The sequence below is a fragment of the Pan paniscus genome, chromosome 6 (genome assembly GCF_029289425.2).
Source record: "Pan paniscus chromosome 6, NHGRI_mPanPan1-v2.0_pri, whole genome shotgun sequence".
NCBI lineage: Eukaryota > Metazoa > Chordata > Mammalia > Primates > Hominidae > Pan > Pan paniscus.
Window position 1 is genome coordinate 90,106,028 of NC_073255.2, and position 22,686 is coordinate 90,128,713.

The window sequence follows — 22,686 nt, forward strand, 5'->3', positions numbered from 1 at the left end:
GGTGCCCACCACCACGCCCGGCTCATTTTTGTATTTTTAGTAAAGATAGAGTTTCACCATGTTGGCCAGGCTGGTCACAAACTCCTGACCTCAAGTGACCTGCCGGCCTTGGCCTCCCAAAGTGCTGGAATTACAGGTGTGAGCCACTGCACCCAGCCTGAGACATGTATATTTGTGGAGGAGTATATATGAACACACATTTATCCCCCGTTCCCGTCCGCGTGGTATCCCACATGGTCTAATATGTTTCCAAGTTTCAGGAGAAATAGTTGAAAACATATTGACATACAATAATCCTATGTTATCTGTCTCTGCCTTCACCCGGAACCAGAAAGGTCAGGTTTAAAATGGAAAACCCCAGAGCAAATAACATAGACTTTGCCTATAAAAGTTAGACAAAGTAAGTTAAGGTTTAGAGGGTTTTTTTTGTTTGTTTTTTACTATGAATAGTTACCGAAAAGTTGTGGCCAAGCATGTGGCTCACACCTGTAATCCCAGCACTTTGGGAGGCCAAGGCGGGTGGATCACTTGAGGTCAGGAGTTCAAGACCAGCCTGGGTAACATGATGAAACCCTGTCTCTACTAAAAACACAAAAATTTGCCGGATATGGTGGCACATGCCTGTAATCCCAGCTACTCAGGAGGCTGAGGCAGGAGAATCACTTGAACCCAGGAGACAGAGGTTGCAATGAGCCGAGATTGTGCCATTGCACTCCAGCCTGGGCGACAGAGTGAGACTTTGTCTCAAAAAAAAAAAGAAAAGTTGCAAAAATAAAAATAGTATGGAAAATACTCACATGCCCTTTAGCCAGACTCTCAATTGTTAACATTTCACCCTTGTTTCATTATTGGATCACTTTGTCTCCCTACCCCCTTCCCTCCTTCTCCCTCTCACTCATATGTGTGTATGTGTATCTATAATCAGTGCCTATGGTAAGTGTGTATAAGCAAATGTCTATGAGTATCTATGATATGTGTATAAATGGATGTGCATTTTTTTCCTGAACCGTTCAAGGGAAAGTTACCTACATCATTTACCCCTAAATACTTCAGTGAGTATTTTCAGAGAACAGGGATATTCTCTTACACAATAACGTTTCCTTTACCAACTTCAGTAAATTGAACGTTGTTGCAATTATTTTATCCAGTTTACTGTTCATACTCTAGTTTTCTCTGTTGACCCAATAATATCTTTCCCTTTTTTATTTTTGAAAACAAGGAAATGGGCTCGCTCTGTCACCCAGCCTGGAGTGCAGTGGTGTGACCTTGGCTTACTGCAACCTCTGTTTCCTGGGTTCAAGTGATCCTCCCACCTCAGCCTTCCAAGTAGCTGGGACTACAGGTGCATGCTACCATGCCCAGCTAATTTTTGTGGAGTTTTTTTTTTTTTTTGTAGAGATAGGGTCTCCCTTTGTTGCCCAGGCTGGTCTCAAACTTCCAGGCTCAAGCGATCTACTCGCCTCAGCTTCCCAAAGTGATATCTTTCCCTTTATAGCATTTTTCTCCTGGCAGGTTGTCATTTGAAGGTGTGTGTGTGTGTGTGTGTGTGTAATCTCTATTAGTCACTGGAATTAGTGACACAAAATTGTGAATACTTTCCAGATTGGGGGAATTCACGCGACCAGCATGGAGGAAGGCTGTGGATCTCCACCTAATGACCCACTCAGGAAGCAATGGAGAAAAGGACTTTGATAAAAATGACAGGGGGTGCAGGAGGGAGAGAACAACCCCCAGGCCAGGAGCCCAGTTGGAGCCCAGGTGCCTATCCTTAGACACAGGGAAATGACCCCACTCCAGGCAGTTCCTGTCGTTGACTTCAGGTACAGCTGGGTCTGGCAAGCTCAGCGCTCTTTTGGAGAAGGAATCCCAGATAGGCTGGTTTATAACGGGAGTTGGAGGGGAGTCCAGGTCTTGGTGGAAGTGAGCACTGGTTCACACCACATATCAGAGGTGTGGCCGAGCAGCAGGACCAGAGCAGCCCCCTTTCATAGACGGGAAGCTGAAGCTCAGAGTGGCTAAGTGGCTCGCTCCAGGTCACGCAGCCATTATAGGAGTTGTCAGGATTCAAACCAGGGTCCATGTGACTCCAAAGTCCATGTGCTTCACTTTTTGTTTTTGAGATGGAGTGTCGCTCTGTCGCCCAGGCTGGAGTGCAGTGGTGTGATCTTGGCCCAGTGCAACCTCCGCCTCTCGGGTTCTAGTGATTCTCGTGCCTCAGCCTCCCGAGTAGCTGGGACTACAGGCATGCGCCACCACAACCGAATAATTTTTGTATTTTTTAGTAGAGACGGGGTTTCACCATGTTGGCCAAGCTGATCTTGAACCCCTGACCTCAAGTGATCCACCCGCCTTGGCCTCCCAAAGTGCTGGGATCACAGGTGTGAGCCACGACACCTGGCCCATGTGCTTCATTCCTAAGCAGCCACTGTGCCTGACATGGAGACCCAGCAGGTATCTGTCATGCAGCCTCTGCCCTCATTATCTGTCATGTGTGTGGCTCCCTGGTGTTCCACCAATCAGATGATAGGGAGGGGACAGTAGGGCTCAGCCTAGGCTGCCTCCTGTTGGCCGGACCATTCATGAAGCTGTTCTGCTTTGAATCAATTCCCAAGGCCCCAGGAATGTGTGTTGGGACCAGGATGGCTTGAGATATGATGGCCACTGACATGCACTGTCACTCATAGGACTCAGCTGAGACTGTGGGAATGACTGAATGGCTGGGAAAGGTTTTTCGTTTGTTTTTTTGAGATGGAGTCTTGCTCGGTTGCCCAGGCTGGAGCGCAGTGGCACGATCTCAGCTCACTGTAACCTCTGCCTCCCGAGTTCAAGCAATTCTCCTACCTCAGCCTCCCGAGCAGCTGGGATTACAGGCGCCCCCCACCACACCCAGCTAATTTTTGTATTTTTAGTAGAGACGGGGTTTCACCATGTTGGCCAGGCTGATCTGGAACTCCTGACCTCAGGTGATCCACCCAACTCAGCCTCCCAAAGTGCTGGGATTACAGGCGTGAGCCACCAAGCCTGGCCAGGAGAGGTTTTTAGTAGGGCAATGGGGTGTCTGCAAACGAGAGCCCTTGAGAGTGGTGAGGTCCAGGGAGATGGGCAGGGGCCCAGCCTAGGAGTAGGGGCTAGATTTGGTGGGTCTTTGTCAATTTTCAGGGGCAGGGATTGCACTGCATCTATTCCAAGTCCCCGACTTCTCATCCCAGGATGGGCAGAGGAAAGAGCCAATCTCTCCTCCAACACAGGCCCTGGGACTAGGGGTCTGCAGAGGGCCCTGGAAGCCAGACCCCCTCACACTTGGCCTGGCACGTACCTGTGTGCCATATTCCCTCCTCTGAGCCACAGGCCTGAACCACAGATCCTGAGCTCTGCAGGGTCAGGATAAAGTACTGGATCTGGAAGGCCTTAGAATCAAAAAGAAAAGCCTGGGCCAGCCACAGTGGCTCATGCCTGTAATCCCACCACTTTGGAAAGCCAAGGCAGGCGGATTACCTGAGGTCAGGAGTTCAAGACCAGCCTGGCCAACATGGTGAAACCTCATCTCTACTAAAAATACAAAAAATTAGCCGGGCAGGGTGGCGGGCACCTGTAATCCCAGCTACTCGGGAGGCTGAGGCAGGAGAATCACTTGAACCCGGGAGGCAGAGGTTGCAGTGAGCTGAGGTCGCTCCATTGTACTCCACCTGGGTGACAAGAGCGAAACTCCATCAAAAAAAAAAGAAGAAGAAAAGAAAAACCCGGTTCCACCTCCCAGCACTGTTGCTTTCTTGCATTATTTCATAAGCAAACCACTTAATTAATTTTATGAGCTTTGGTTTCCTCATCCATAAAACACCTACCAGACAGTGTTGGTCTCAGAACTGGAGATGATGGAATGAGCCCAGCACTATGACTGGCCTCAAGAAAATTGTTGGCTAAACAGAGGTGCAGCCCTTAGAGCAGGCAACTTTAGTTTTTTTCTCCCTTCCCTGTGGGCGTGGCTTCCCAATCACCCACCCACCGAGAGGCCTCCTCCCCAGCACGCTGCAAGGGCCACTTTAAGGGGATCAGAAATATACAAAAACCACGGGGAAACATTTGGTCAGGACCTCAGCTTGGAAAAAAATGAAACAATCATGAAAATAAGTATTTTCCCTTCTTTTTTATATGTATGTATTTTTTTTATTTTTATTTATTTATTTATTTTTGAGACAGAGTCATGCTCTGTCGCCCAGGCTGGAGTGTGGTGGCGTGATCTCGGCTCACTGTAACCTCTGCCTCCCAGGTTCAAGTGATTCTTCCGCCTCAGCCTCCTGAGTACCTGGGATTACAGACGTGTACCACCACACCCGGCTAATTTTTTTGTTGTTGTATTTTTAGCAGAGACAAGCTTTCACCATGTTGGCCAAGCTGGTCTCGAACTCCTGGCCTCAAGTCATCCGCCTGCCTCGGCCTCCCAAAGTGCTGGGATTACAGGAGTGAAACATTGTGCCTGGCCTTAATTTGTTTTTTTTTAGAGACAGGGTCTTGCTCTGTCACCCAGGCTGAAGTACAGTGGCACCATCACAGCTTACTGCAGCCTCAAACTCCTGGGCTCAAGCGATCCTCCCACCCAGCCTGGGACTACAGGTGCACACCACCACACCTGTCTAATTTTTTAAAATGTTTGTCTAGATGGGTCTCACCGTGTGGCCCAGGCTGGTCTTGAACTCCTGGCCCCAAGCAATCCTTCCACCTTGGCCTCCCAGAGCACTCGGATTAGAGGCGTGGTATTTTATACTGTATTTAATAAATGGGTTATAACTGCAACTGAACAAGTAGAAGGGGTGAGGGTTGGTGATTCAACTTCCCACAGCTTTGTATGATAGCCTTTGGTGCTGGGCTTTTCCAGCAAACCAGGGTCTGCAAAAATGCAGAACTAGTTTAGAGCTGCAGTGGTTTTCTTTTTTTTTTTTTTCTTTTTTTTTTTTTAGAAGGAGTCTTGCACTGTCACCCAGGCTGGAGTGCAGTGGAACAATCTCGACTCACTGCAGCCTCTGACTCCCGGGTTCAAGCCATTCTCCTGCCTCAGCCTCCCGAGTAGCTGGGATTCTAGGCTTGTGCCACCACGCCTGGCTAATTTTTATATTTTCTGTAGAGATGGGGTTTCACCATGTTGGCCAGGCTGGTCTGGAACTCCTGACCTCAAGTGATTCACCCGCGTCAGCCTCCCAAAGTGCTGGGATTACAGGCCTAAGCCACTGTGCCCAGCCGTCCAGTGGTTTTCTGAAAGCTTCTGCCAGTCCTTCGATGGTCAGCCTATTCTCTTGACAACCATCTGCTCCCCTTATGATTTTCTCTGATATCTCCCTTTATGATTGTCTCTTATCTCTAAGGGACCCGCCTCCCCCGTCCTCACATAGCCACTTCCGCAAATGTGGGACAGCTCTCCCTGCCACTCGTGGCCTTCGTGACAAGTTACATCTTTTGCAAGACTGGCAGCTTCACTTTGCACCTTCGTGTCTGCATTTTGGGGAAAGACCTGCCCTCAAAGCAAAGGCTTTCAGGCTACAGGCTGGCTTCAATGCTAGGGTGAGCGGTGAATAGTGTGCATAGTGAATACTTGCTTTCTGGTACAACCTCATAACCGGGGCACGGTCTCAGTGAATAACAGAGGACACCCTGCACCTAAGTTACTTTTTTTTTTTTTTTTTTTTTTTGAGATAGAGTCTCGCTCTGTAGTCCAGGCTGGAGTGCAGTGGCGCCCTCTCGGCTCACTGCAACATCTGCCTCCCCGGTTCAAGCGATTCTCATGCCTCAGCCTCCCCAGTAGCTGGGATTATGGATGCATGCCACCACGCCCAGCTAATTTTTATATTTTTGGTAGAGATGGGGTTTCACCATGTTGGCCAGGCTGGTCTCGAACTCCTGAGCTCAACGGATCCTCCCACCTCGGTCTCCCAAAGTGCTGGGTTACAGGCGTGAGCCACCGCGCCCAAACCTAAGTTATAATATATTTTTTATCCCAGCTATGAGGTCACTCCTACACCCTGGACGGCAGCCTGTCTCCTGTCATGAGACAGGGCTGCCCTGCTGCACTGTGTGCACCCATCTTCAGGACTCTTCCGCCAGAGTCCAAGCAGGTGGTTTCTGACCAAACGGTCAGCAGGAAACCGGGAGTTCCTCTTGAACTTGGCCTTGTGCAAACCTGTTCTTGGCCAAGACCAGGGCAACATGCAACCAGACCTCGGCTCTTGCAACTTCCCCCCAGCAGAACTCACAACCTCCTGTCCTCAACTTAGAAATAACCCTGGGGCGGAGCCCGGCCCTCCCTGCATCCCTGCAGAGCCTCGGTCCACTCCAAGCAACATTTATTGAGGGTGGCGGGAGCCGCGCTGGACAGGGGTCGGGGCTGCCCTCGGCGTCCAGACGCCAGGCTCTATAGAACACGTATATACAGGCACGGGGCGGCAAGGGCCGAGACGCTAGCTGGGGACTGCGCTCCAGCCTCAGACGGCAGACGCCAGCTTCCGCTTGGTGCTCTCGCTGCAGCGGTTCAGGATGAGGTCGGCGCTCGGCCGCGGGGGCACCGCCGGCTGCGGTTTAGAGCGCTGCGTCTGCCGCTCCTCCTCTGCGGGCAGAGAGCGGGGCCGAGTCAGACGCCCCGCCCCGCACACTGGCCCCGCCCACAGCGCTCTCTGGCCTCGCCCCGCCGCGTTCTCCAACTCCTGCTCCGCGCTCTGGCCTCGCCTCCCGCTTGTGCCTCTCCCTCTGACTCCGCCTCTTAGGGATCGCTCCGCCCCCTAGCGCTGGTTCCTCCTCTGGCCCCGCCTCCAGTCCCCGCCTCTCCCTCTGATTCCGCCCTCTGGTCCCGCCCCGCTACTCTGGCCCTGCCTCTGGCCCCGCCTCTCCCGCTGACTCCGCCCCTAGGGCTTGCCCTTCCTGCCCTCTCCCGCTGCACTCACCCAGCGGGCTCCCGGCGCTCTGCGGTCCCGGCCGCGCCTGGCGGCGTCGCTGCTGCAGAAAACGGACGCTGTTGCGGCGATAGGCGTCCTGGCTGAGGCGCTTCCGCGACCGCTGGTGGATGCTGTGCGCGTTGCGGATGGACGACCTGGCCCAGTGGGACAGGGCGTCGTCAAAGCCCGAGTGCGCCCCTGCCCCCAGGGACTCAGATGGGCACCCCTGGTCCGAGGAAGTGGGGGGCAGTAGGGGGCCGGTAGTCTGCACGACCCCAGCGGGACAAGAGGCGGCTGCCCCCGTCACGACAAGGACCCTGCCCTGCAGCAGAGCCTGGGCGGTTTTCCACGCCCCTCACCAGCCTTCGGTCTGTCGTCCCCCTCTCCGGGGAGCCCCCCTGGACTGCCCATCCCCAAAGCCCCCGGGCATCGCCGCTTTCCTTCCGCCCCTGTGCCAGCCCCACACCGCGGCCAGGCGCGTCCAGCCCCTTTCCCCCGTGAGGGTCCTGCCTCTCCTGCCAGGCTGAGAGCCCCCGCCCCGGCACTGCCAAGCTATGGCCTAGACAGAGCGAACCCGTGGTGCGCCCCGCTCGACCCCGCCCAGCCCCGGGGACCCCCGCTTACCTGCGGGGCGGCGCCCCCCGCTTGATCTGGCGTTGGGCCTGGGACACGTCTTGCCCCGACTTTTGCAGGTACATGGACGGGAAGTAGCCTGTGACGTCGTCTTTCCTGCAACAGAGGCAGCCCTTGAGGCTGGGGCAGTCACCTGGGGGCGCCCAGAGGAGAGGGTTTCAGGGCTCTCTCTCAACAATTGGGGTTAGCACAGGCTGAGAGGTTGCAAACAACCGGACACCTGCCTCTGTGGGCCTCAGTTTCCTGGTCTGTGCAACTGAGACCCTTCCAGCAATCCTTCCACAGTCTAGGCAGGGGTGGAGGTTAGCAGATCCAGGTCACCGCAGGGGACAGGTATTTGCTATAAGACATTGGCAAGAATGGGCAGGGCACGGTCGCTCACACCTGTAATCCCAGTACTTTGAGGGATCTAGGTGGGAGGATCGCTTGAGGCCAGGAGTTGGAGATCAGCCTGGGTAACATAGCAAGACCCCTATCTCTACCTCCCGAAAAAATTAAAGAAAAAAGAAGACATTGGCAGATTATATTTGCCAATTTTTCTTTTATGTTAACTGCCTTCTGTCTCCTACGAACCTTTGCCTACCTCCAAGCCACCAAATTCTATGCTTTCTTCCAAATGCTTTTCCCCCGCCCAACCCCAAGACAGAGTTTTGCTCTTGTTGCCTAGGCTGGAGTGCAATGACATGATGTCGGCTCATTGCAACCTCTGCTTCCCAAGTTCAAGCAATTCTCCTGCCTCAGCTTCCCAAGTAGCTGGGATTACAGGCATGCACCACCACACTTGGTTAATTTTGTATTTTTTTAGTAGAGACAGGATTTCACCATGTTGGTCATGGCTGGTCTCAAACTCCTGACCTCAAGTGATCCACCTGCCTCAGCCTCCCAAAGTGCTGAGATTACAGGCGTGAGCTCCCTGTCCAGCCCCAAATGGTTTTTAGTTTCAGGTTTTACTCTGGGATAAACCTGTGATCCATCTGAAGTAAACATATGTGTACAGTGTGAGGTAGGGGTCTAGGTTTGTTTTTTGCTCTTTTTTTTTTTTTTTCCAGTATGGAAATCCATCTGTTCCAGCACCATTTGTTGAAAAGACTTTCTTTCTATTCTCAATATTATATTTGGGAGTGAAAAAAAAACAAAAGAAAACTTTGCATAATACAAGGTTCACATAAAACCCAATTCTTGGCTGGTGGGAGGATCACAAGAAGATTATCAGAGACACAGGATGGGGGTTAACAGAGTGTGTGTCTAAAAGGCTGAGAAATGCTGCCTCAAAGCCCTCTGGCCCCAGGCCCGGCTGCAGGTATGCATGTTGTGGTCCCAGCTTTAAGATAAGCTTGCGGCAGGGCGCCAGGCTGGCCCTGTGACCTAGGGCTCTGAAGACGCCAGCAAAGGCTCAGCATGGAGGCTCATTCCTGTAATCCCAGTGCTTTGGGAGGCCAAGGCAGGAGGAACTCTTGAGGCCAGGAGTTTAAGACTAGTCTTGGCACCATAGTGAGACCCCATCCCTACAAAAAAATTAAAAAACATTAGCCAGATGTGGTGGTGCTCACCTGTAGTCCCAGCTACGTGGGAGCCTGAGGTGGGAGGATCGCTTGCGTGAGCAATGATTGTGCTCCAGCCTGGGAGTCAGAGCAAGATCCTGTCTCAAAAAATAAAAAAATTCGTAAAAAATGAAGACACAGGAAAGGACCTGGGAGGCCCCATGGCTCCAGGGAAATGGCTCCACAAGCCGCTAGAATTCTGTGTTCCCCAGAACCAGAAAAAAGATAATTAGTATTTCTGCATTCATTTGGAGGATAAACAGATGGGAATTGCAATGGAAGCTTTTTTTTTTTTTTTTTTTTTTTTGAGACAGGGTCTTGCTCCATCACCCAGGCTGGGGTGCAGTGGTGCAGTCATAGCTCACTGCAGCCTCCAACTCCTGGGGTCAAGTGATCCTTTCACCTCAGCCTCCTGAGTAGCTGGGGCTACAGGTGTGTGCTACCACATCCAGCTATTTTTTAATTTTTTTTGTAGAGACAGAGGTCTCCCTACATTGCCCAGGTTGGTCTTGAACTTGTAGCCTTGAGTGATCCTCCCACCTCAGCTTCCCAAAGTGTTGGGATTACAGGCATGAGACACTGCACCTGACTGCAAGAAAGCTTTAAAAGATAAAGGAATGATAAAAAGAAAGTAATCTTTTTTTTTTTTTTTTTTTGAGACGGAGTTTCGCTCTCGTTGCCCAGGCTGGAGTGCAATGGCGCGATCTTGGCTCACTGCAACCTCCGCCTCCCGGGTTGAAGCGATTCTCTTGTCTCAGACTCCCGAGTAGCTGGGATTACAGGCTCCCACCACCACACCCGGCTCATGTTTGTGTTTTTAGTAGAGATAGGGTTTTGCCATGTTGGCCAGGGTAGTCTCGAACTCCTGACCTCACGTGATCGTCCTGCCCTGGGCTCCCAAAGTGCTGGGATTACAGGCCTGAGCCATTGCGCCCAGCTAGGAATGTAATTATTTATACAACAGTTCACCATGTTGCCAGAGAAGGAATAATAATAGATGGTTGGGAAGAGACCCTAAATCACAAAGGAGAAATGCACCCACTTGGACAAGGACATTGGATCCCCACAAGACAGGCAAGGGTGGGCTCATCCCTCCCTGCTACTAAGATGGAAACTAAGCCCAGAGAGGGGCAGTGGCTTACCCAGAGTCCCAGGGACAAGTCACCCCAGATCCCTAAACACCCCGTCCTGGCTGGGGCTGACTCAGATGGGTGCTCTGGATGGAGAGGGGCCCTCCTACCTGATGACCCACCAGCCGTCCAGGAGCTTGTGAATGACCTCAACAGCTTCACCCTCGAGCAGGGACACCTCGTCCCCCTCCACAGCAGTGTAGGCCTTGATGGCGACGTATGGCTCACCTGGTCCACGGCGGGGGCACAGAGCACAGTGTGAGGTCGGCCCAGCCTGGGGCTCGCCACCCATCCCATCTTCTCCTCTCTGCGCCTGGGCTTCCTCCAGGCACTCCAGACCCACCCAGGGCCCACAGTTCCCCCTCTTCTGGGTCTCCTCCCTCCACCCTCCTGCTCCATCCCAGATCCCTCGGCAAGCTCCTGCTGGCACCCACTCTGGGGGTACACTCTGGACTTCTGCCCTCTGCCCCCTACACCCAGGTGAGCTTGTCCACTCCCATTCATTGCCACCCACTCCGGGGACCAGAGATCCCATAACGATGAAGGTCTGTCCAGACACTTCACTATGACAAGAGATCAGCCATGAGTAGGTGGGTGGAGCATCCGTCTACCTGGCACTGGGAACTGCTCAGCTGCAGCTAACTGTCGGCCTGGGGGCTGCAGGCCTTCCCAGTGTTTAAACAATAGCCACAGGCTGGGTGAGGTGGTTCCCACCTGTAATCCTAGCACTTTGGGAGGCCAAGGCGGGCGGATCACCTGAGGTCAGGAGTTCGAGACCAGCCTGGCCAACATGGCGAAACCCCATCTCTACTAAAAATACAAAAAATTAGCCTGGCGTGGTGGTGCATGCCTGTAATCCCAGCTACTCGGGTGGCTGAGGCAGGAGAATTGCTTGAACCCAGGAGGCTAAGGTTGCAGTGAGCTGAGATTGCATTACTGCACTCCAGCCTGGGTGACAGAGCCAGACTTTGTCTCAAAAAAAAAAAAAAAAAAAAAGCTGTAAATCCACATAAAAGGGTGAAATCACTCCATTTTAAAATGTGGGTAACCAGGCCAGGGACAGTGGCTCACATCTGTAATTCCAGCACTTTGGGAGGCCGAGGCAGGCAGATCACCTGAGGTCAGAAGTTCGAGACCAGTCTGGCCAACCTGGTGAAACCCCGTCTCAGCTAAAAATACAAAAATTATCCAGGCATGGTGGTGCATGCTTGTAATCTCAGCTACTTGGGGAGGCTGAGGCTGGAGAATCACTTGATCCTGGGAGGCAGAGGTTGCAGTGAGCTGAGATAGCACCACCGCACTCCAGCCTTAGCAAGGGAGTGAGCCTCTATCTCAAAAAAGTAAAATAAATAAATAAATAATAAAATAAAATGGTAACCAATTCTATTATAGTTTTTTTCAAGCTCAATGCAGGCCCCATCCAGCCCTGGCACTGCCAGTTTTCCCTTTCTGGTCAGTGATGATGCCCCCACTTCCAGGCAGCCCTCCTTCCTGAGCCTAAGGTCTGCTCATCCTTCAGCTTCCCACTGAACCTGGCCACATATCCACAGACACCACTGGCCTCCCACTCTCCCCAGTCGTCCGCTCCTCCTCCTGGTTCCCTGTCCAGACCAAGGGCATCACAACCTGCCAGGGCCCCCAAGCCAGAGCCGATGAGGTCTTAGCCCTGACTTTTCTGCCAAGCCAGCAACCAGCCCAGACTCCAAAGCAGTCACTCAATATCCCTGAGCCCTGCCTGCCCCTTTCTCCCACACCCCTACGGCCTCGGAGGGCAGGGGGCACCTGCATAGTTGGGCTCAGGGTCTTCCGTCTCGTCAGGACTGTCCAGGGGCTCGAGGAAGGACGCTGGGATCCAGCCTCGCTTTGCTTTCATCTGACAGAACCACCAACCTGTGCCAGAGGTGCGGGAATGTGACTGAGGGGCAGGGCCCAGCGGCTCCCTGCAGCCATCAGGGATGGTGAGGACACAGGGACACAGACACACTGATGTCCAGTGCTCAGATTTGGAAATGTCACCTTTACCACACTGGACAATGAGGTCACATGCATGCATGCACACATGCTCACAGAATCACAGCTCTGAGCCCACTTCATAATGAACAGACGGTCCCATACCCATCCAGACAGAACACACAGACATGCCCCGCCCCGGCCTGCCATGCACAGATGCCCACAGCCACCACAGGGTGCACACTAAGAGAGAAGGCGACCCACAGTGTGGGGAGGACATTTAGGGCCCCTAACAGAGCCGGAGTCCTCCCAGGGGCCAGGCTGCCTGAGCCTTGGCAGGGGGCTTGTGGCTGTGGGTTCCTGAGCACCAGGGGAAGGAGCCCCGTAAGGTGGGAGGTCTGACCGCTCTCGCTCTTCTCCACGACCTCCACCACGTCCCCCGTGGACAGAGCCATCTCGGAGCCCGAGGTCTTCTCGTAGTCGGCAATGGCGCGGTACGTCTGCAGGATGATGGGGCCGGTGATGTCTGGGGCAAGAGGGAGGGCAGGGTGAGTGGGCACTGCAGGGCCCATCTGGGCCTCCAGAACAGGCTCTGGCATTTTGAGTCTCTGCTGCCCTGCATTTCCTGGGCGCATAGCATTCTCCAGGCTTCGGCCTCACACTTCAAACATGTCCTTGTTCTCATCTGATGAAGTTAGTGAGCCTTTCCCAACTTTATTTTCTTTTTTGGAGACAGAGTCTTGCTCTGTTGCCCAGGCTAGAGTACAGTGACGTGATCACAGCTCACTACAGCCCTGGACTCCTAGGCTCAAGCAATCTCCCTGCCTCAGCCTCCCGAATAGCTGGGACCACAGACGTATGCCACCACACCCGGCTAATTTTTTGTAAAGACAAGGTCTTGGGACAATGCCCAGGCTGGTCTCGAACTCCTGGGCTCAAAGGATTCTCCCACCTCAGCCTCTTAAAGTGTTGGGATTACAGGCGTGGAGCCACTGCACCTGGCCTTTTCCCAACTTTTTTTTTTTTTTTTTTTTTGAGATGGAGTCTCGCTCTGTCACTGGAGTGCAGTGGTGCAATCTTGGCTCATTGCAACCTCCACCTCCCAGGTTCAAGTAATTCACCTGCCTCAGCCTCCCAAGTAGCTGGGACTACAAGCACCCACCACCACACCTGGCTAATTTTTGTATTTTTAGTAGAGATGGAGTTTCACGATATTGGTCAGGCTGGTCTCGAACTCCTGACCTCAGGTGATTCAACCGCCTCGGCCTCCCAAAGTGCTGGGATTACAGGCATGAGCCACAGTGCCTGACCTTTTCCTAACTTTAAGGTGCACCCGAATACCTGGGATTTTGCTAAAATGCCTATCCTGTTCAGTAGGTCCACTGTGGGACCTGAGTGTGCATTTCTGACCAGCCCTTCATCCAACCGTGGAGGTGCTGATGCTGTTTGTTATTGGCTGACATCCGCCTTCTCAAAATTCATATGTTGAAGTCCTAACCACCCAGTACCTTACAGTGTGGGTGTATTAAGAGAAAGGTACTCTTAAGTACCTTTCAAGAGGTAATTAAGTTAAAATGAGGTCAGTAGAGTGGGCCCTAACCCAACAGGCCTCGTGTCCTTATAAGAAGAAGAAAAAGCTGGGCACAGTGGCTCATGTCTATAATCTCAGCACTTTGGGAGGCTGAGGCAGGAGGGTTGCTTGAGGCCAAGAGCTTAAGACCAGCCTGGGCAATGTAGTGAGACCCCATCTCTACCAGAAAATTAAAAATTAGCTGGACATGGTGGCACACACCTATAATCCCAGCTACTTGGGAGGCTGAGGTGGGAGGATCGCTTCAGCCCAGGAGGTCGAGGCTGTAGTGAGCTATGTAGTGAGCTCCCACCACTTCACTCCAGCCTGGGCAACAGAGCGAGACCCTGTCACTGAAAACAACAAAAACAAAATAGTGGCTGGCACAGAGTAAGCACTCCATTAATGTTAGGTATTATTATTATTATTGTTATTAGCAGTGACTGTGCAATAAGTATTAGAAACTGCCACAGCCCTGCATCGCCTCTGAAGGCCACGCTGCCCTCCAAAACCTGTTCATTCATTCAGCCGCAAACACTCCCCTGGCTGCCAGTAGCAAGGGTCTGCGCTGGTCTCTGCACTGCCACCTGCAAAGGGCTCCTTTCAGTCTCCAGGGACCTTCCAAAGACCCAATTCTTCTTCTTCTTTTTTTTTTTTTTTGAGATGGAGTCTGGCTCTGTTGCCCAGGCTGGAGTGCAGTGGCACGATCTCGGCTCACTGCAAACTCCGTCTTCCGGGTTCAAGCAATTCTCCTGCCTCAGCCTCCCAAGTGGCTGGGACTACAGGCACCTGTCACCACGCCTGGCTAATTTGGATTTTTAGTAGAGACAGGGTTTCTCCATGTTGGCCAGGCTGGTCTCAAACTCCTGACCTCAAGTGATCCACCTGCCTCGGCCTCCCAAACTGCTGGGATTACAGGCATGAGCAACCGCACCCGGCCCAAAGACCCAGTTCTTCAGCAGGGTAGCTGTGAGCCCTCCCAGCCTGCTCCCAGCCCCTGCTCCATTCCCTGAACACTCTGGGTCTCCTCAGGGTGACCCCCCTGCCAGCTGCCCCCCGTCCTCTCACCTGTCGCGGTACTCTTGCCATCTTTGGGCATCAAGTATGTCTCTGGCTTTTTTGTCCTGAGGAGAGAACAGTCTGGGTGAGACCCTTGGCTTCCCATGGAGGAAGGAGAGGCACTGGGTAGACCTGCAGAAGAACTTCCCAAGAGAAGAGGGACCCGGGGAAGGGAAGGGGCACTGCGGAGAGAAGACAGCAACTGGACTGGCTGAGGAAGGGCTTCAGGAAGTGATGGGGGCGGGCGGATCTGCTCGGGCAGCCCAAGGGAGGGACATGAGGAGGACACTGCATAGCCTTCTGCAGACCCAAAGGATGCCCTAAGCCTAGAAAATGCTCTTGCGGGCTCCCAGGCCATCTTCTTTCTTCTTTTCTTTTTTTTTTCTTAGACAGAGTCTCGCTCTGTCACCCAGGCTGGAGTGCAGTGGCGCAGTCTCAGCTCACTGCAACCTCTGCCTCCCGGGTTCAAGCGATTCTCCTGCCTTGGCCTCCCAAGTAGCTGGGATTACAAGCGCACACCACCATGCCTGACTAAATTTTTATATTTTTGGTAGAGATGGGGTTTCACCACGTTGGCCAGGCTGGTCTCAAACTCCCAACCTCAGGTGATCTGCCCACCTCGACCTTCCAAAGTGCTGGGATTCTAGGTGTGAGCCACTGTGCCCGGCCTCTTCCTCCTTCTGGAGCCCTGAGAGAGCAGGCAATGAGAAGCGGACCCCACTGCAGAGTCCATCCTTCCCCCGCCTCCCGGGCTGATGATAACTGCCCTTCCTTGGGCCAGGGGACATCTTCAAGCGTCAATAAGTGCTGGCCGGAGCAATGCTGCTTGTCTGTGTCTTGGCAGCCTGGGTGCCTTGACAAGGGGTAACGTCCTGTCCTCATGCTCCCCACTTCGAGCTTCAGTGACCAGAGAGGAGTGGAGAAGGGGACTTCCCCAGCCTGCCTGGAGCTCCCTCAGCCTCTCGGGTGCCTTCCACACAGGGTCCTGGGTACAGGAGACCCCAGACATGCTCAGCACTTAGCAGAGGCATCAACCCCACATCCTTCTGGGGGGCTCCGCAAGACACCCAATGCTTCATCTGATCCTCACTGCCCATTATAGAAATGGAGAACCTGCATTCAGAGAGCAGTGGTGACTGGCTCCAGGTCCCATGGCCAGGTGGCCATAATGTCAGGATGAGGACCCAGGACTTTGAACCTCCAGCCCCGAGCGCTTCCCCCAGTGCCCTGAGGTGTGAAAGATTAAGGTGGAGGCTTGGCGGGGTCACAGGGGCCGGAGGTGGAATTTGCCTCCTCTTTCTGGCTGTGTGGCTCTGGGAAGGTGGCTTTCCCTCTCTGAGCCTTGGTTTCCTCATCTGCAAAACACAGAAAGTCCCACCCCTCCTTCTCTCTCCCACCTGGCAGGGTGAAAAGTTCACTCACTGGTTGTCCGTGGGGAGCTTGAGGTCATCAGGGCGCACCTTGAAGAAGTCGAGGAGGTGGGGACAGCGGGAGATCTTGGTGGGCAGGCTCATGAGCGTGCTGCAGTACTCGGTAAGTGTGCCCTGGCGGTTCTCGGCGGCCCGCTGCCCGTCAAACCACTTGGGAGCTGGCACCAGAGAACATGAGGTCAAGCCCGAGAGGGGCTGGGAGGGCAGGTGAGCCCCCGCCAATGACCCCCTGACAGGCGGCTCAGCCCCGTGCTCACCTGGGAGGTGGGGGATGATCCTGTTCTCTGGATTGATCGCCCCTGCCTCAATAGGGAACATTTCTTTTAAGGTTTTCTAAACATTAAAAAGACAAGACGTGAAGGAATATTTGTAGTTTACAACACTTGGAAAAGCACGAGATTGGAAGTGACCTAAATACCTCTCAAAACCACCTAAAAGGCCGAGCATGGTGGCTCACGCCTGTAATCCCAGCACTTTGGGAGGCTGTCGTGGGTGGATCACTTGAGGTCAGGAGTTCAAGACCAGCCTGGCCAACGTGGTGAAACCCCGTCTCTACTAAAAATACAAAAATTAGCCGGGAGTGGTGGCACATGCCTGTAATCCCAGCTACTCAGGAGGCTGAGGTGGGAGAATCGCTTAAACCTGGGAGGCGGAGGTTACAGTGAGCCGAGATGGCGCCACTGCACTCCATCCTGGGTGACAGAGTGAGACACTACCTAAATATCTCGGGCCTAGAAATTTCGGTGGCAATCTGGATTCCTTGATTAGCAGAGGCACTGACCTCTCTCCCTCCCATGTGCAAGTCACCAGCAAATCCTTTTGCTTCCAATCCCCAAATCTCTTTGGGATCTGACTGCTTCCCACCAACCCCACCCTCCTGGCCCTAGCCACTACCAGGCCTGGATAACGAAAATGGCCTCCTTGTGTCCCCCGTCCACTCTTGTCTGTCCTCAATCCAGTCGCCAAAGGGATCCTCTTAAAACTCAGGTTGACCAGGTGCAGGGGCTCAAACCTGTAATCCTAGCAATTTGGGAGGCTGAGGTGGGAGGATCACTTGAGTCCAGGAGTTAGAGACCAGCCTGGGCAACATAGCGAAATCCCATCTCTACAAAAAACAAATCAGGAAAAGGAGCCAGGTGTGGTGGTGCACACCTGTGATCTCAACATGGGAGGCTGAGATGGGAGAATCGCTTCAGCCCTGGAGGTTGAGGCTGCAGTGAGCCGTGATTGCACCACTGCACCCCAGCCTGGGTGACAGAGCAAGACCCCATCTCAAAAGAAAAGCAAATATAAAAAAACTGATAACTCATTCTTAAAAAGGTACAAATGTAAAATTTAGGAAAATAACTAACGTAGGGACGAGAACCACAAGGAGAATGTTCACCAGCAGGTGCATTTATTTGGGATCTAGAACTTGGCTTTGTTTTTCAAAAGCGACAAGAATGGTTCCATTCTAGGAAGGTTCTGGGAGATCCTGTTTTACTTTAAAATGAGAATCTGGTGTTTCTGTGTTTTATTGTTTTCAGTAAGACTACTTAAATGTTTCAGGGGGAAAAATGTTTTTTTCTTTTAATGCCCCCTTAGCTTTGGGAGGCCAAGGCAGGAGGATCACTTGAGGTCTGGAGTTCAAGACCAGCCTGGGCAACATAGTGAGATCCCCATCTTTATAAAAAATACAAAAATTAGCCACACATGGTGACGCGCACCTATAGTCCCAGCTACTCAGGAGGCTGAGGCAGGAGGATCGCTTGAGCCCCAGAGGTCGAGGCTGCAGTGAGCTATGATTGCGCCCCTGCACTGCAAACCTAAATACCTCTCAAAACCACCTAAAAGGCCGAGCGTGGGGGCTCATGCCTGTAATCAGAGAACATGAGGTGTTCAGAGTGGTGACAGAGCAAGACCCTGGGTGACAGAGCAAGACCCTGTCACAAAAATTTATATAAATAAATAAATCCCCTTTAACTGTGGTCTGGGAGGGGATTCTGGGTTCTGCAGTTTCCCCATCACCTGGGCTAAGGTCCTTCCCAAAGGGTGGAGCTGGAACGGTGGGTCCCTGTCCCTCCTCCGTCCCCACACTCACATGGAACTCGTAGATCTCAGTGAAGCGCCGGTAGACCACCTTCTCCGACAGGTCCTGCCATTTCACCAGGAACATGTACACCTGGGGGAAAGCCAGAGTCGGGGGACCCCATTCAGCCTCCAAAGAGGCTTTGCTGTGTGCACCCAGGATCCCACTACCCACTGGAGGAAGCCCAGAGGATTGGGGTGAGGACCATCTTTGCGGTTGTCCTGGATTGCAGAAAGGGCACAAACGTGGACCCAAGTGCTGCCACGCCCCAGCCTTGAGACCCAGGGCAAGAGGGTCAGCTTCTCTCAAATGGACTCATCTGTAAATTGGAGATAAAAGTAGGACCTAGGCTGGGCACGGTGGCTCACACCTGGAATCCCAGCACTTTTTAGTACCGAGGTGGGAAGATCGCTTGAGTCCAAGAGTTTGAGACCAGCCTGGGCAACATAGCGAGACCCCCATATCTACTAAAAACACAAAAATTGTCCGGGTGTGGTGCCGCACACCTGTGGCCCCAGGTGAGGCAGGAGAATTGCTTGAGACTTGGAGGTCAAGGCTTTAGTGAGCTATGATTGCACCACTGCACTCCAGCTTGGGTGGGGAGGGGAGGGGAAGGGAGGGGACAGGAGGAGAGGGGAGGGGAGGGGAGGGGCAGGGAGGCTGGGCATGGTGGCTCCTGTCTGTAATCCCAGCCCTTTGGGAGGCCAAGGCAGGTGGATAACCTGAGGTCAGGCGTTCAAGACCAGCCTGACCAATATGGTGAAACCCTGTCTCTACTGAAAACACAAAAATTACCTGGTAGTGGTGATGGGCACCTGTAATCCCAGCTACTTGGGAGGCTGGGACAGGAGAATTGCTTGAACCCGGGAGGCGGAGGCTGCAGTGAGCTGAGGTTGTGCCACTGCACTCCAGCCTGGGTGACAGAGCGAGACTCCCTCTCAAAAAAATTAAAAAGAAGACAGAATTGCATCTAAGATCCACTGCCCTGGATACACAAACTGAATCTAATGAAGATAAACCCAAACTAAGGGACATTCTACAATGTAACTGGTCTGCTCTCTGCAAAACATCAAAGTTGCAAAAGACAAAGACTGATTAAGACCGATCCAGAATCCGCTGGCACGGTGGCTCACGCCTGTAATCCCAGCACTTTGGGAGGTCGAGGCGGGCAGATCACCTGAGGTCAGGAGTTCGAGATCAGCCTGGCCAACATGGTGAAACCCTGTCTCTACTAAAAATACAAAAATTAGCCGGGCATGGTGGCGCATGCCTGTAATCCCAGCTACTCAGGAGGCTGAGGCACGAGAATTGCTTGAACCTGGGAGGCGGAGGATGCAGTGAGTGGAGACTGTGCCATTGCACTCCAGCCTGGGTGACAGAGTAAGACTCCATCTCATAAAAAAAAAAAAAGACTGATCCAGAATCAATATGGCAAAACCCTGTCTCTACCAAAAAATACGAGCTGGGCGTGGTGGCGCGCACCTGTATTCCCAGCTACTTGGGAGGCTGAGGCAGGAGAATCTCTTGAACCCAGGAGGCAGAGGTTGCAATGAGCCGAGATTGCACCACTGCACTCCAGTCTGGCAACAGAGTGAGATTCCGTGTCCAAAAAAAGAAAAAGAAAAAGAAAAAAAGACTGATCCAGATTAAAGAAGGTTAAAGGCTATGACATTGATCCTTGACTGGATCCTAGACCTGAAAAAAGTTTTCACTGCAGAGGACAAGCAGAATAATCGGGGAAACCTCAGTAAAGTCTGTGGGTGGATAATGGTGTTTTGTCCATGTTAATTTCCTGATTTTGACACGTGCGTTGTGATTATGTAAGAGAATGCCTTGATTTTAAGAAATGCCCAACAACTAGTATTCAGAGGTAAAGAAACACGTCTTCGACTCACTCTCAAATAATTCAGAAAATATCCCCAGAAAGAGAGGTGTGGATGAAGGTGAGTGAAAGACTATTGGAGTGACTGGTACCGTTTTGATACCCAGTAGCCTTTCTGTAAATTTGAAATTTCAAAACTGAAAGTTACAAAGAAAAGGAGAAAAGTGACTAGGCACGGTAGCTCACGCTTGTAATCCTAGCACTGTGGGAGGCTGAGACCAGAGGGTTGCTTAAGCCGAGGAGTTCAAGATTAGCCTGGACAACATAGTGAAACCTCATCTCCACAAAAATTTTAAAAACTAGCCAGGCATGGTGGTGTGCGCCTGTAGCCCCAGCTACTCAAGGGGCTGAGGCAGGAGGATCACTTGGGCCTGGGAGGTCGAGGCTGCAGCGAACTATGATCGCACCACTGCACTCCAGACCTCATTTCAAAAAAACAGGCCAGGCACGGTGGCTCAAGCCTGTAATCCCAGCACTTTGGGAGGCCGAGGCGGGTGGATCACTTGAGGTCAGGAGTTTGAGACCAGTCTGGCCAACATGGTGAAACCCTGTCTCTACTAAAAATACAAAAATTAGCCAGGCGTGGTGGTGGGCACCTGTAATCCCAACTACTCTGGAGGCTGAGGCAGGAGAACCAGTTGAACCTGGAAGGCGGAGGTTGCAGTGAGCTGAGATCGTGCCACTGCACTCTGGCCTGGGCAACAGATCAAGACTCTGTCTCAAAAAACAAAAAATAACAAAAAAGAGAAAGGTCTTGGCACATAGGACTAAATGTTCCATACAAGCTTCAATTTCCTAAATGTAGTTCCTCCCTGGCCTTCCTATGGGATTAGGGGACCCAGTGGACTTGTGTGTCTGAGCAGGCATTTGTCCAGCCTCCTTGGGGACAGATGGGAGGACTCTATTGGCCCCTGTCGTGGTGTCACCCTACTGGAGAGGATAAGACTCTAACTGACACTACAGGCAGCTGGGGAGAGAGAGAGCTTTAGTTTCCAGGCCTCCCTCTTGGGAGGGCCACTCTCTGATAGCTGGGCTAGTCAGGGAAGGCTTCCTGGAGGAGTGGGCCTTGGACCTGAGAGAGCGCTGGGCTGCCTGGCCATGGCAGGGGAGCAGAAAGAGGACTCCTGGCTAAGGCTGAGGGCCTGGCTGGGGACACAGGCGGGGACAGTAAAGGGCTGGGGCCCAGGGTGGGTCCAAGGGAACTGTCTTCCCAGGGATCAGAGGGGTAGATCCAGGCTCAAAGACCAGGGACCAGGTGCCCAAGACCCTGCCCCGTTAGTCCTCACTGGAGCTGGTTGGCCCTGGGACTGCAAGGGTGGCCGTGCTGTCCCTCCCGTATTCCCCCCACGGGATGCCCTCCACCAGCTACTCACATAGTGCTGGCTGGGTACGAAGCGCTTCTCAAAGCCCAGCAAGGCGATGTGACGGATGAAGGTGTCCCCCATGACTGGGTGGCCTCCAGTGCTCCCTGGCACTTCCAGGCTGCGCCTTAAATGCACTGGAAAGAGGAAGTCGCTTTTGTCGCGGTCGGGACACGGGGCAGGGAGGGTACAGAAAGGGCTTTGCTTCTTCTTTCAGTTTCTGGGGACTCTTCAGGCTTGCAGGGTGTAAACATGGGCAGACTCATGTTCACACACACCTGCAGGGACAAGGAAAAGGGTTTACACTTGTCCTTCCCGTCGCCTGCACGGGCCCCACGGGTTTTGGGGGTGAATCAAGCTGCTCCTGCCTCAGGGCCTTTGCATTTGCTGCGTCCCCTTGACCATCTTTACCCCCTTGACCATATTCCTGGTCTTGACCATGTTCCCCCCATTCACCGTCTTCCCTCCATAACTCTCCTCCATTTCTCTGCTCAAATGTCACCTCTTCCGAGAAGCCTTCCTTGATAACTTCACATTGCATAGCAAACCTCATACCTTTCTCAGCCTCTTCCTGCCTCCTTTTTCTGCAGAGCACTTATCACTGATGCATCGCAAATTGCATTTAATTTTTCTTTATTATTATTGCTATTGTTATTTGAGACAGCGTCTTGCTTTGTTATCCAGGCTTAAGCGCAGTGGTGGGATCACAGTTCACTGCAGCCTCCAACTCCTGGGCTCCAGCGATCCTCTTGCCTCAGCCTCTGGAGTAGCTGGGACTACAGGTGTGTGCCACCATGCCCGGCTAATTTTTTTTTAATTTTTTTGTACAGACAGGGTCCTGCTATGTTGCCCAGGATGGTCTCAAACTACTGGCCTCTAGTGATCCTCCTGCCTCTGCCTCTCACTTTTTTTTTTTTTGAGATGGAGTCTCGCTCTTGTTTCCCAGGCTGGAGTGCAATGGCGCGATCTCGGCTCACCGCAACCTCCGCCTCCTGGGTTCAAGCAATTCTCTTGCCTTAGTCTCCTGAGTAGCTGGGATTACAGGCATGTGCCACCACACCTGGCTAATTTTTTTTTTTTTTTTAATTAGAGACTGGGTTTCTCCATGTTGGCCAGGCTGGTCTTGAACTCCTGACCTCAGGTAA

The 22,686-nt window shown here is 52.7% G+C and overlaps 1 protein-coding gene across 1 annotated transcript; it reads right to left on the reverse strand.

Annotated features, from left to right (window-relative positions):
- Positions 1-1,185: 1,185 nt before the first annotated feature.
- NCF1 (neutrophil cytosolic factor 1) lies at positions 1,186-22,032 on the reverse strand. The gene is made up of 11 exons (XM_003810304.6): positions 21,554-22,032; positions 18,311-18,391; positions 16,488-16,563; positions 16,223-16,388; positions 14,810-14,865; positions 12,575-12,697; positions 12,004-12,111; positions 10,332-10,449; positions 7,542-7,646; positions 6,927-7,072; positions 1,186-6,592 (listed from the first exon to the last, which is right to left on the reverse strand). The coding sequence occupies exons 1-11, from the start codon at positions 21,623-21,625 to the stop codon at positions 6,471-6,473; spliced, it is 1,173 nt and encodes a 390-aa protein (XP_003810352.1). The 5' UTR covers positions 21,626-22,032; the 3' UTR covers positions 1,186-6,470.
- Positions 22,033-22,686: the final 654 nt, after the last annotated feature.

Excerpts from the sequence above, each read along its gene's own strand:
- NCF1 (XM_003810304.6), bottom strand. The coding sequence starts at position 21,625 with ATGGGGGACACCTTCATCCGTCACATCGCCTTGCTGGGCTTTGAGAAG. Across the intron at positions 16,564-18,310 it reads CTGAGATCTACGAGTTCCAT|AAAACCTTAAAAGAAATGTT; the intron begins GTGAGTGTGGGG and ends TTTAATGTTTAG. Across the intron at positions 12,112-12,574 it reads CGTGGAGAAGAGCGAGAGCG|GTTGGTGGTTCTGTCAGATG; the intron begins GTCAGACCTCCC and ends CCTCTGGCACAG.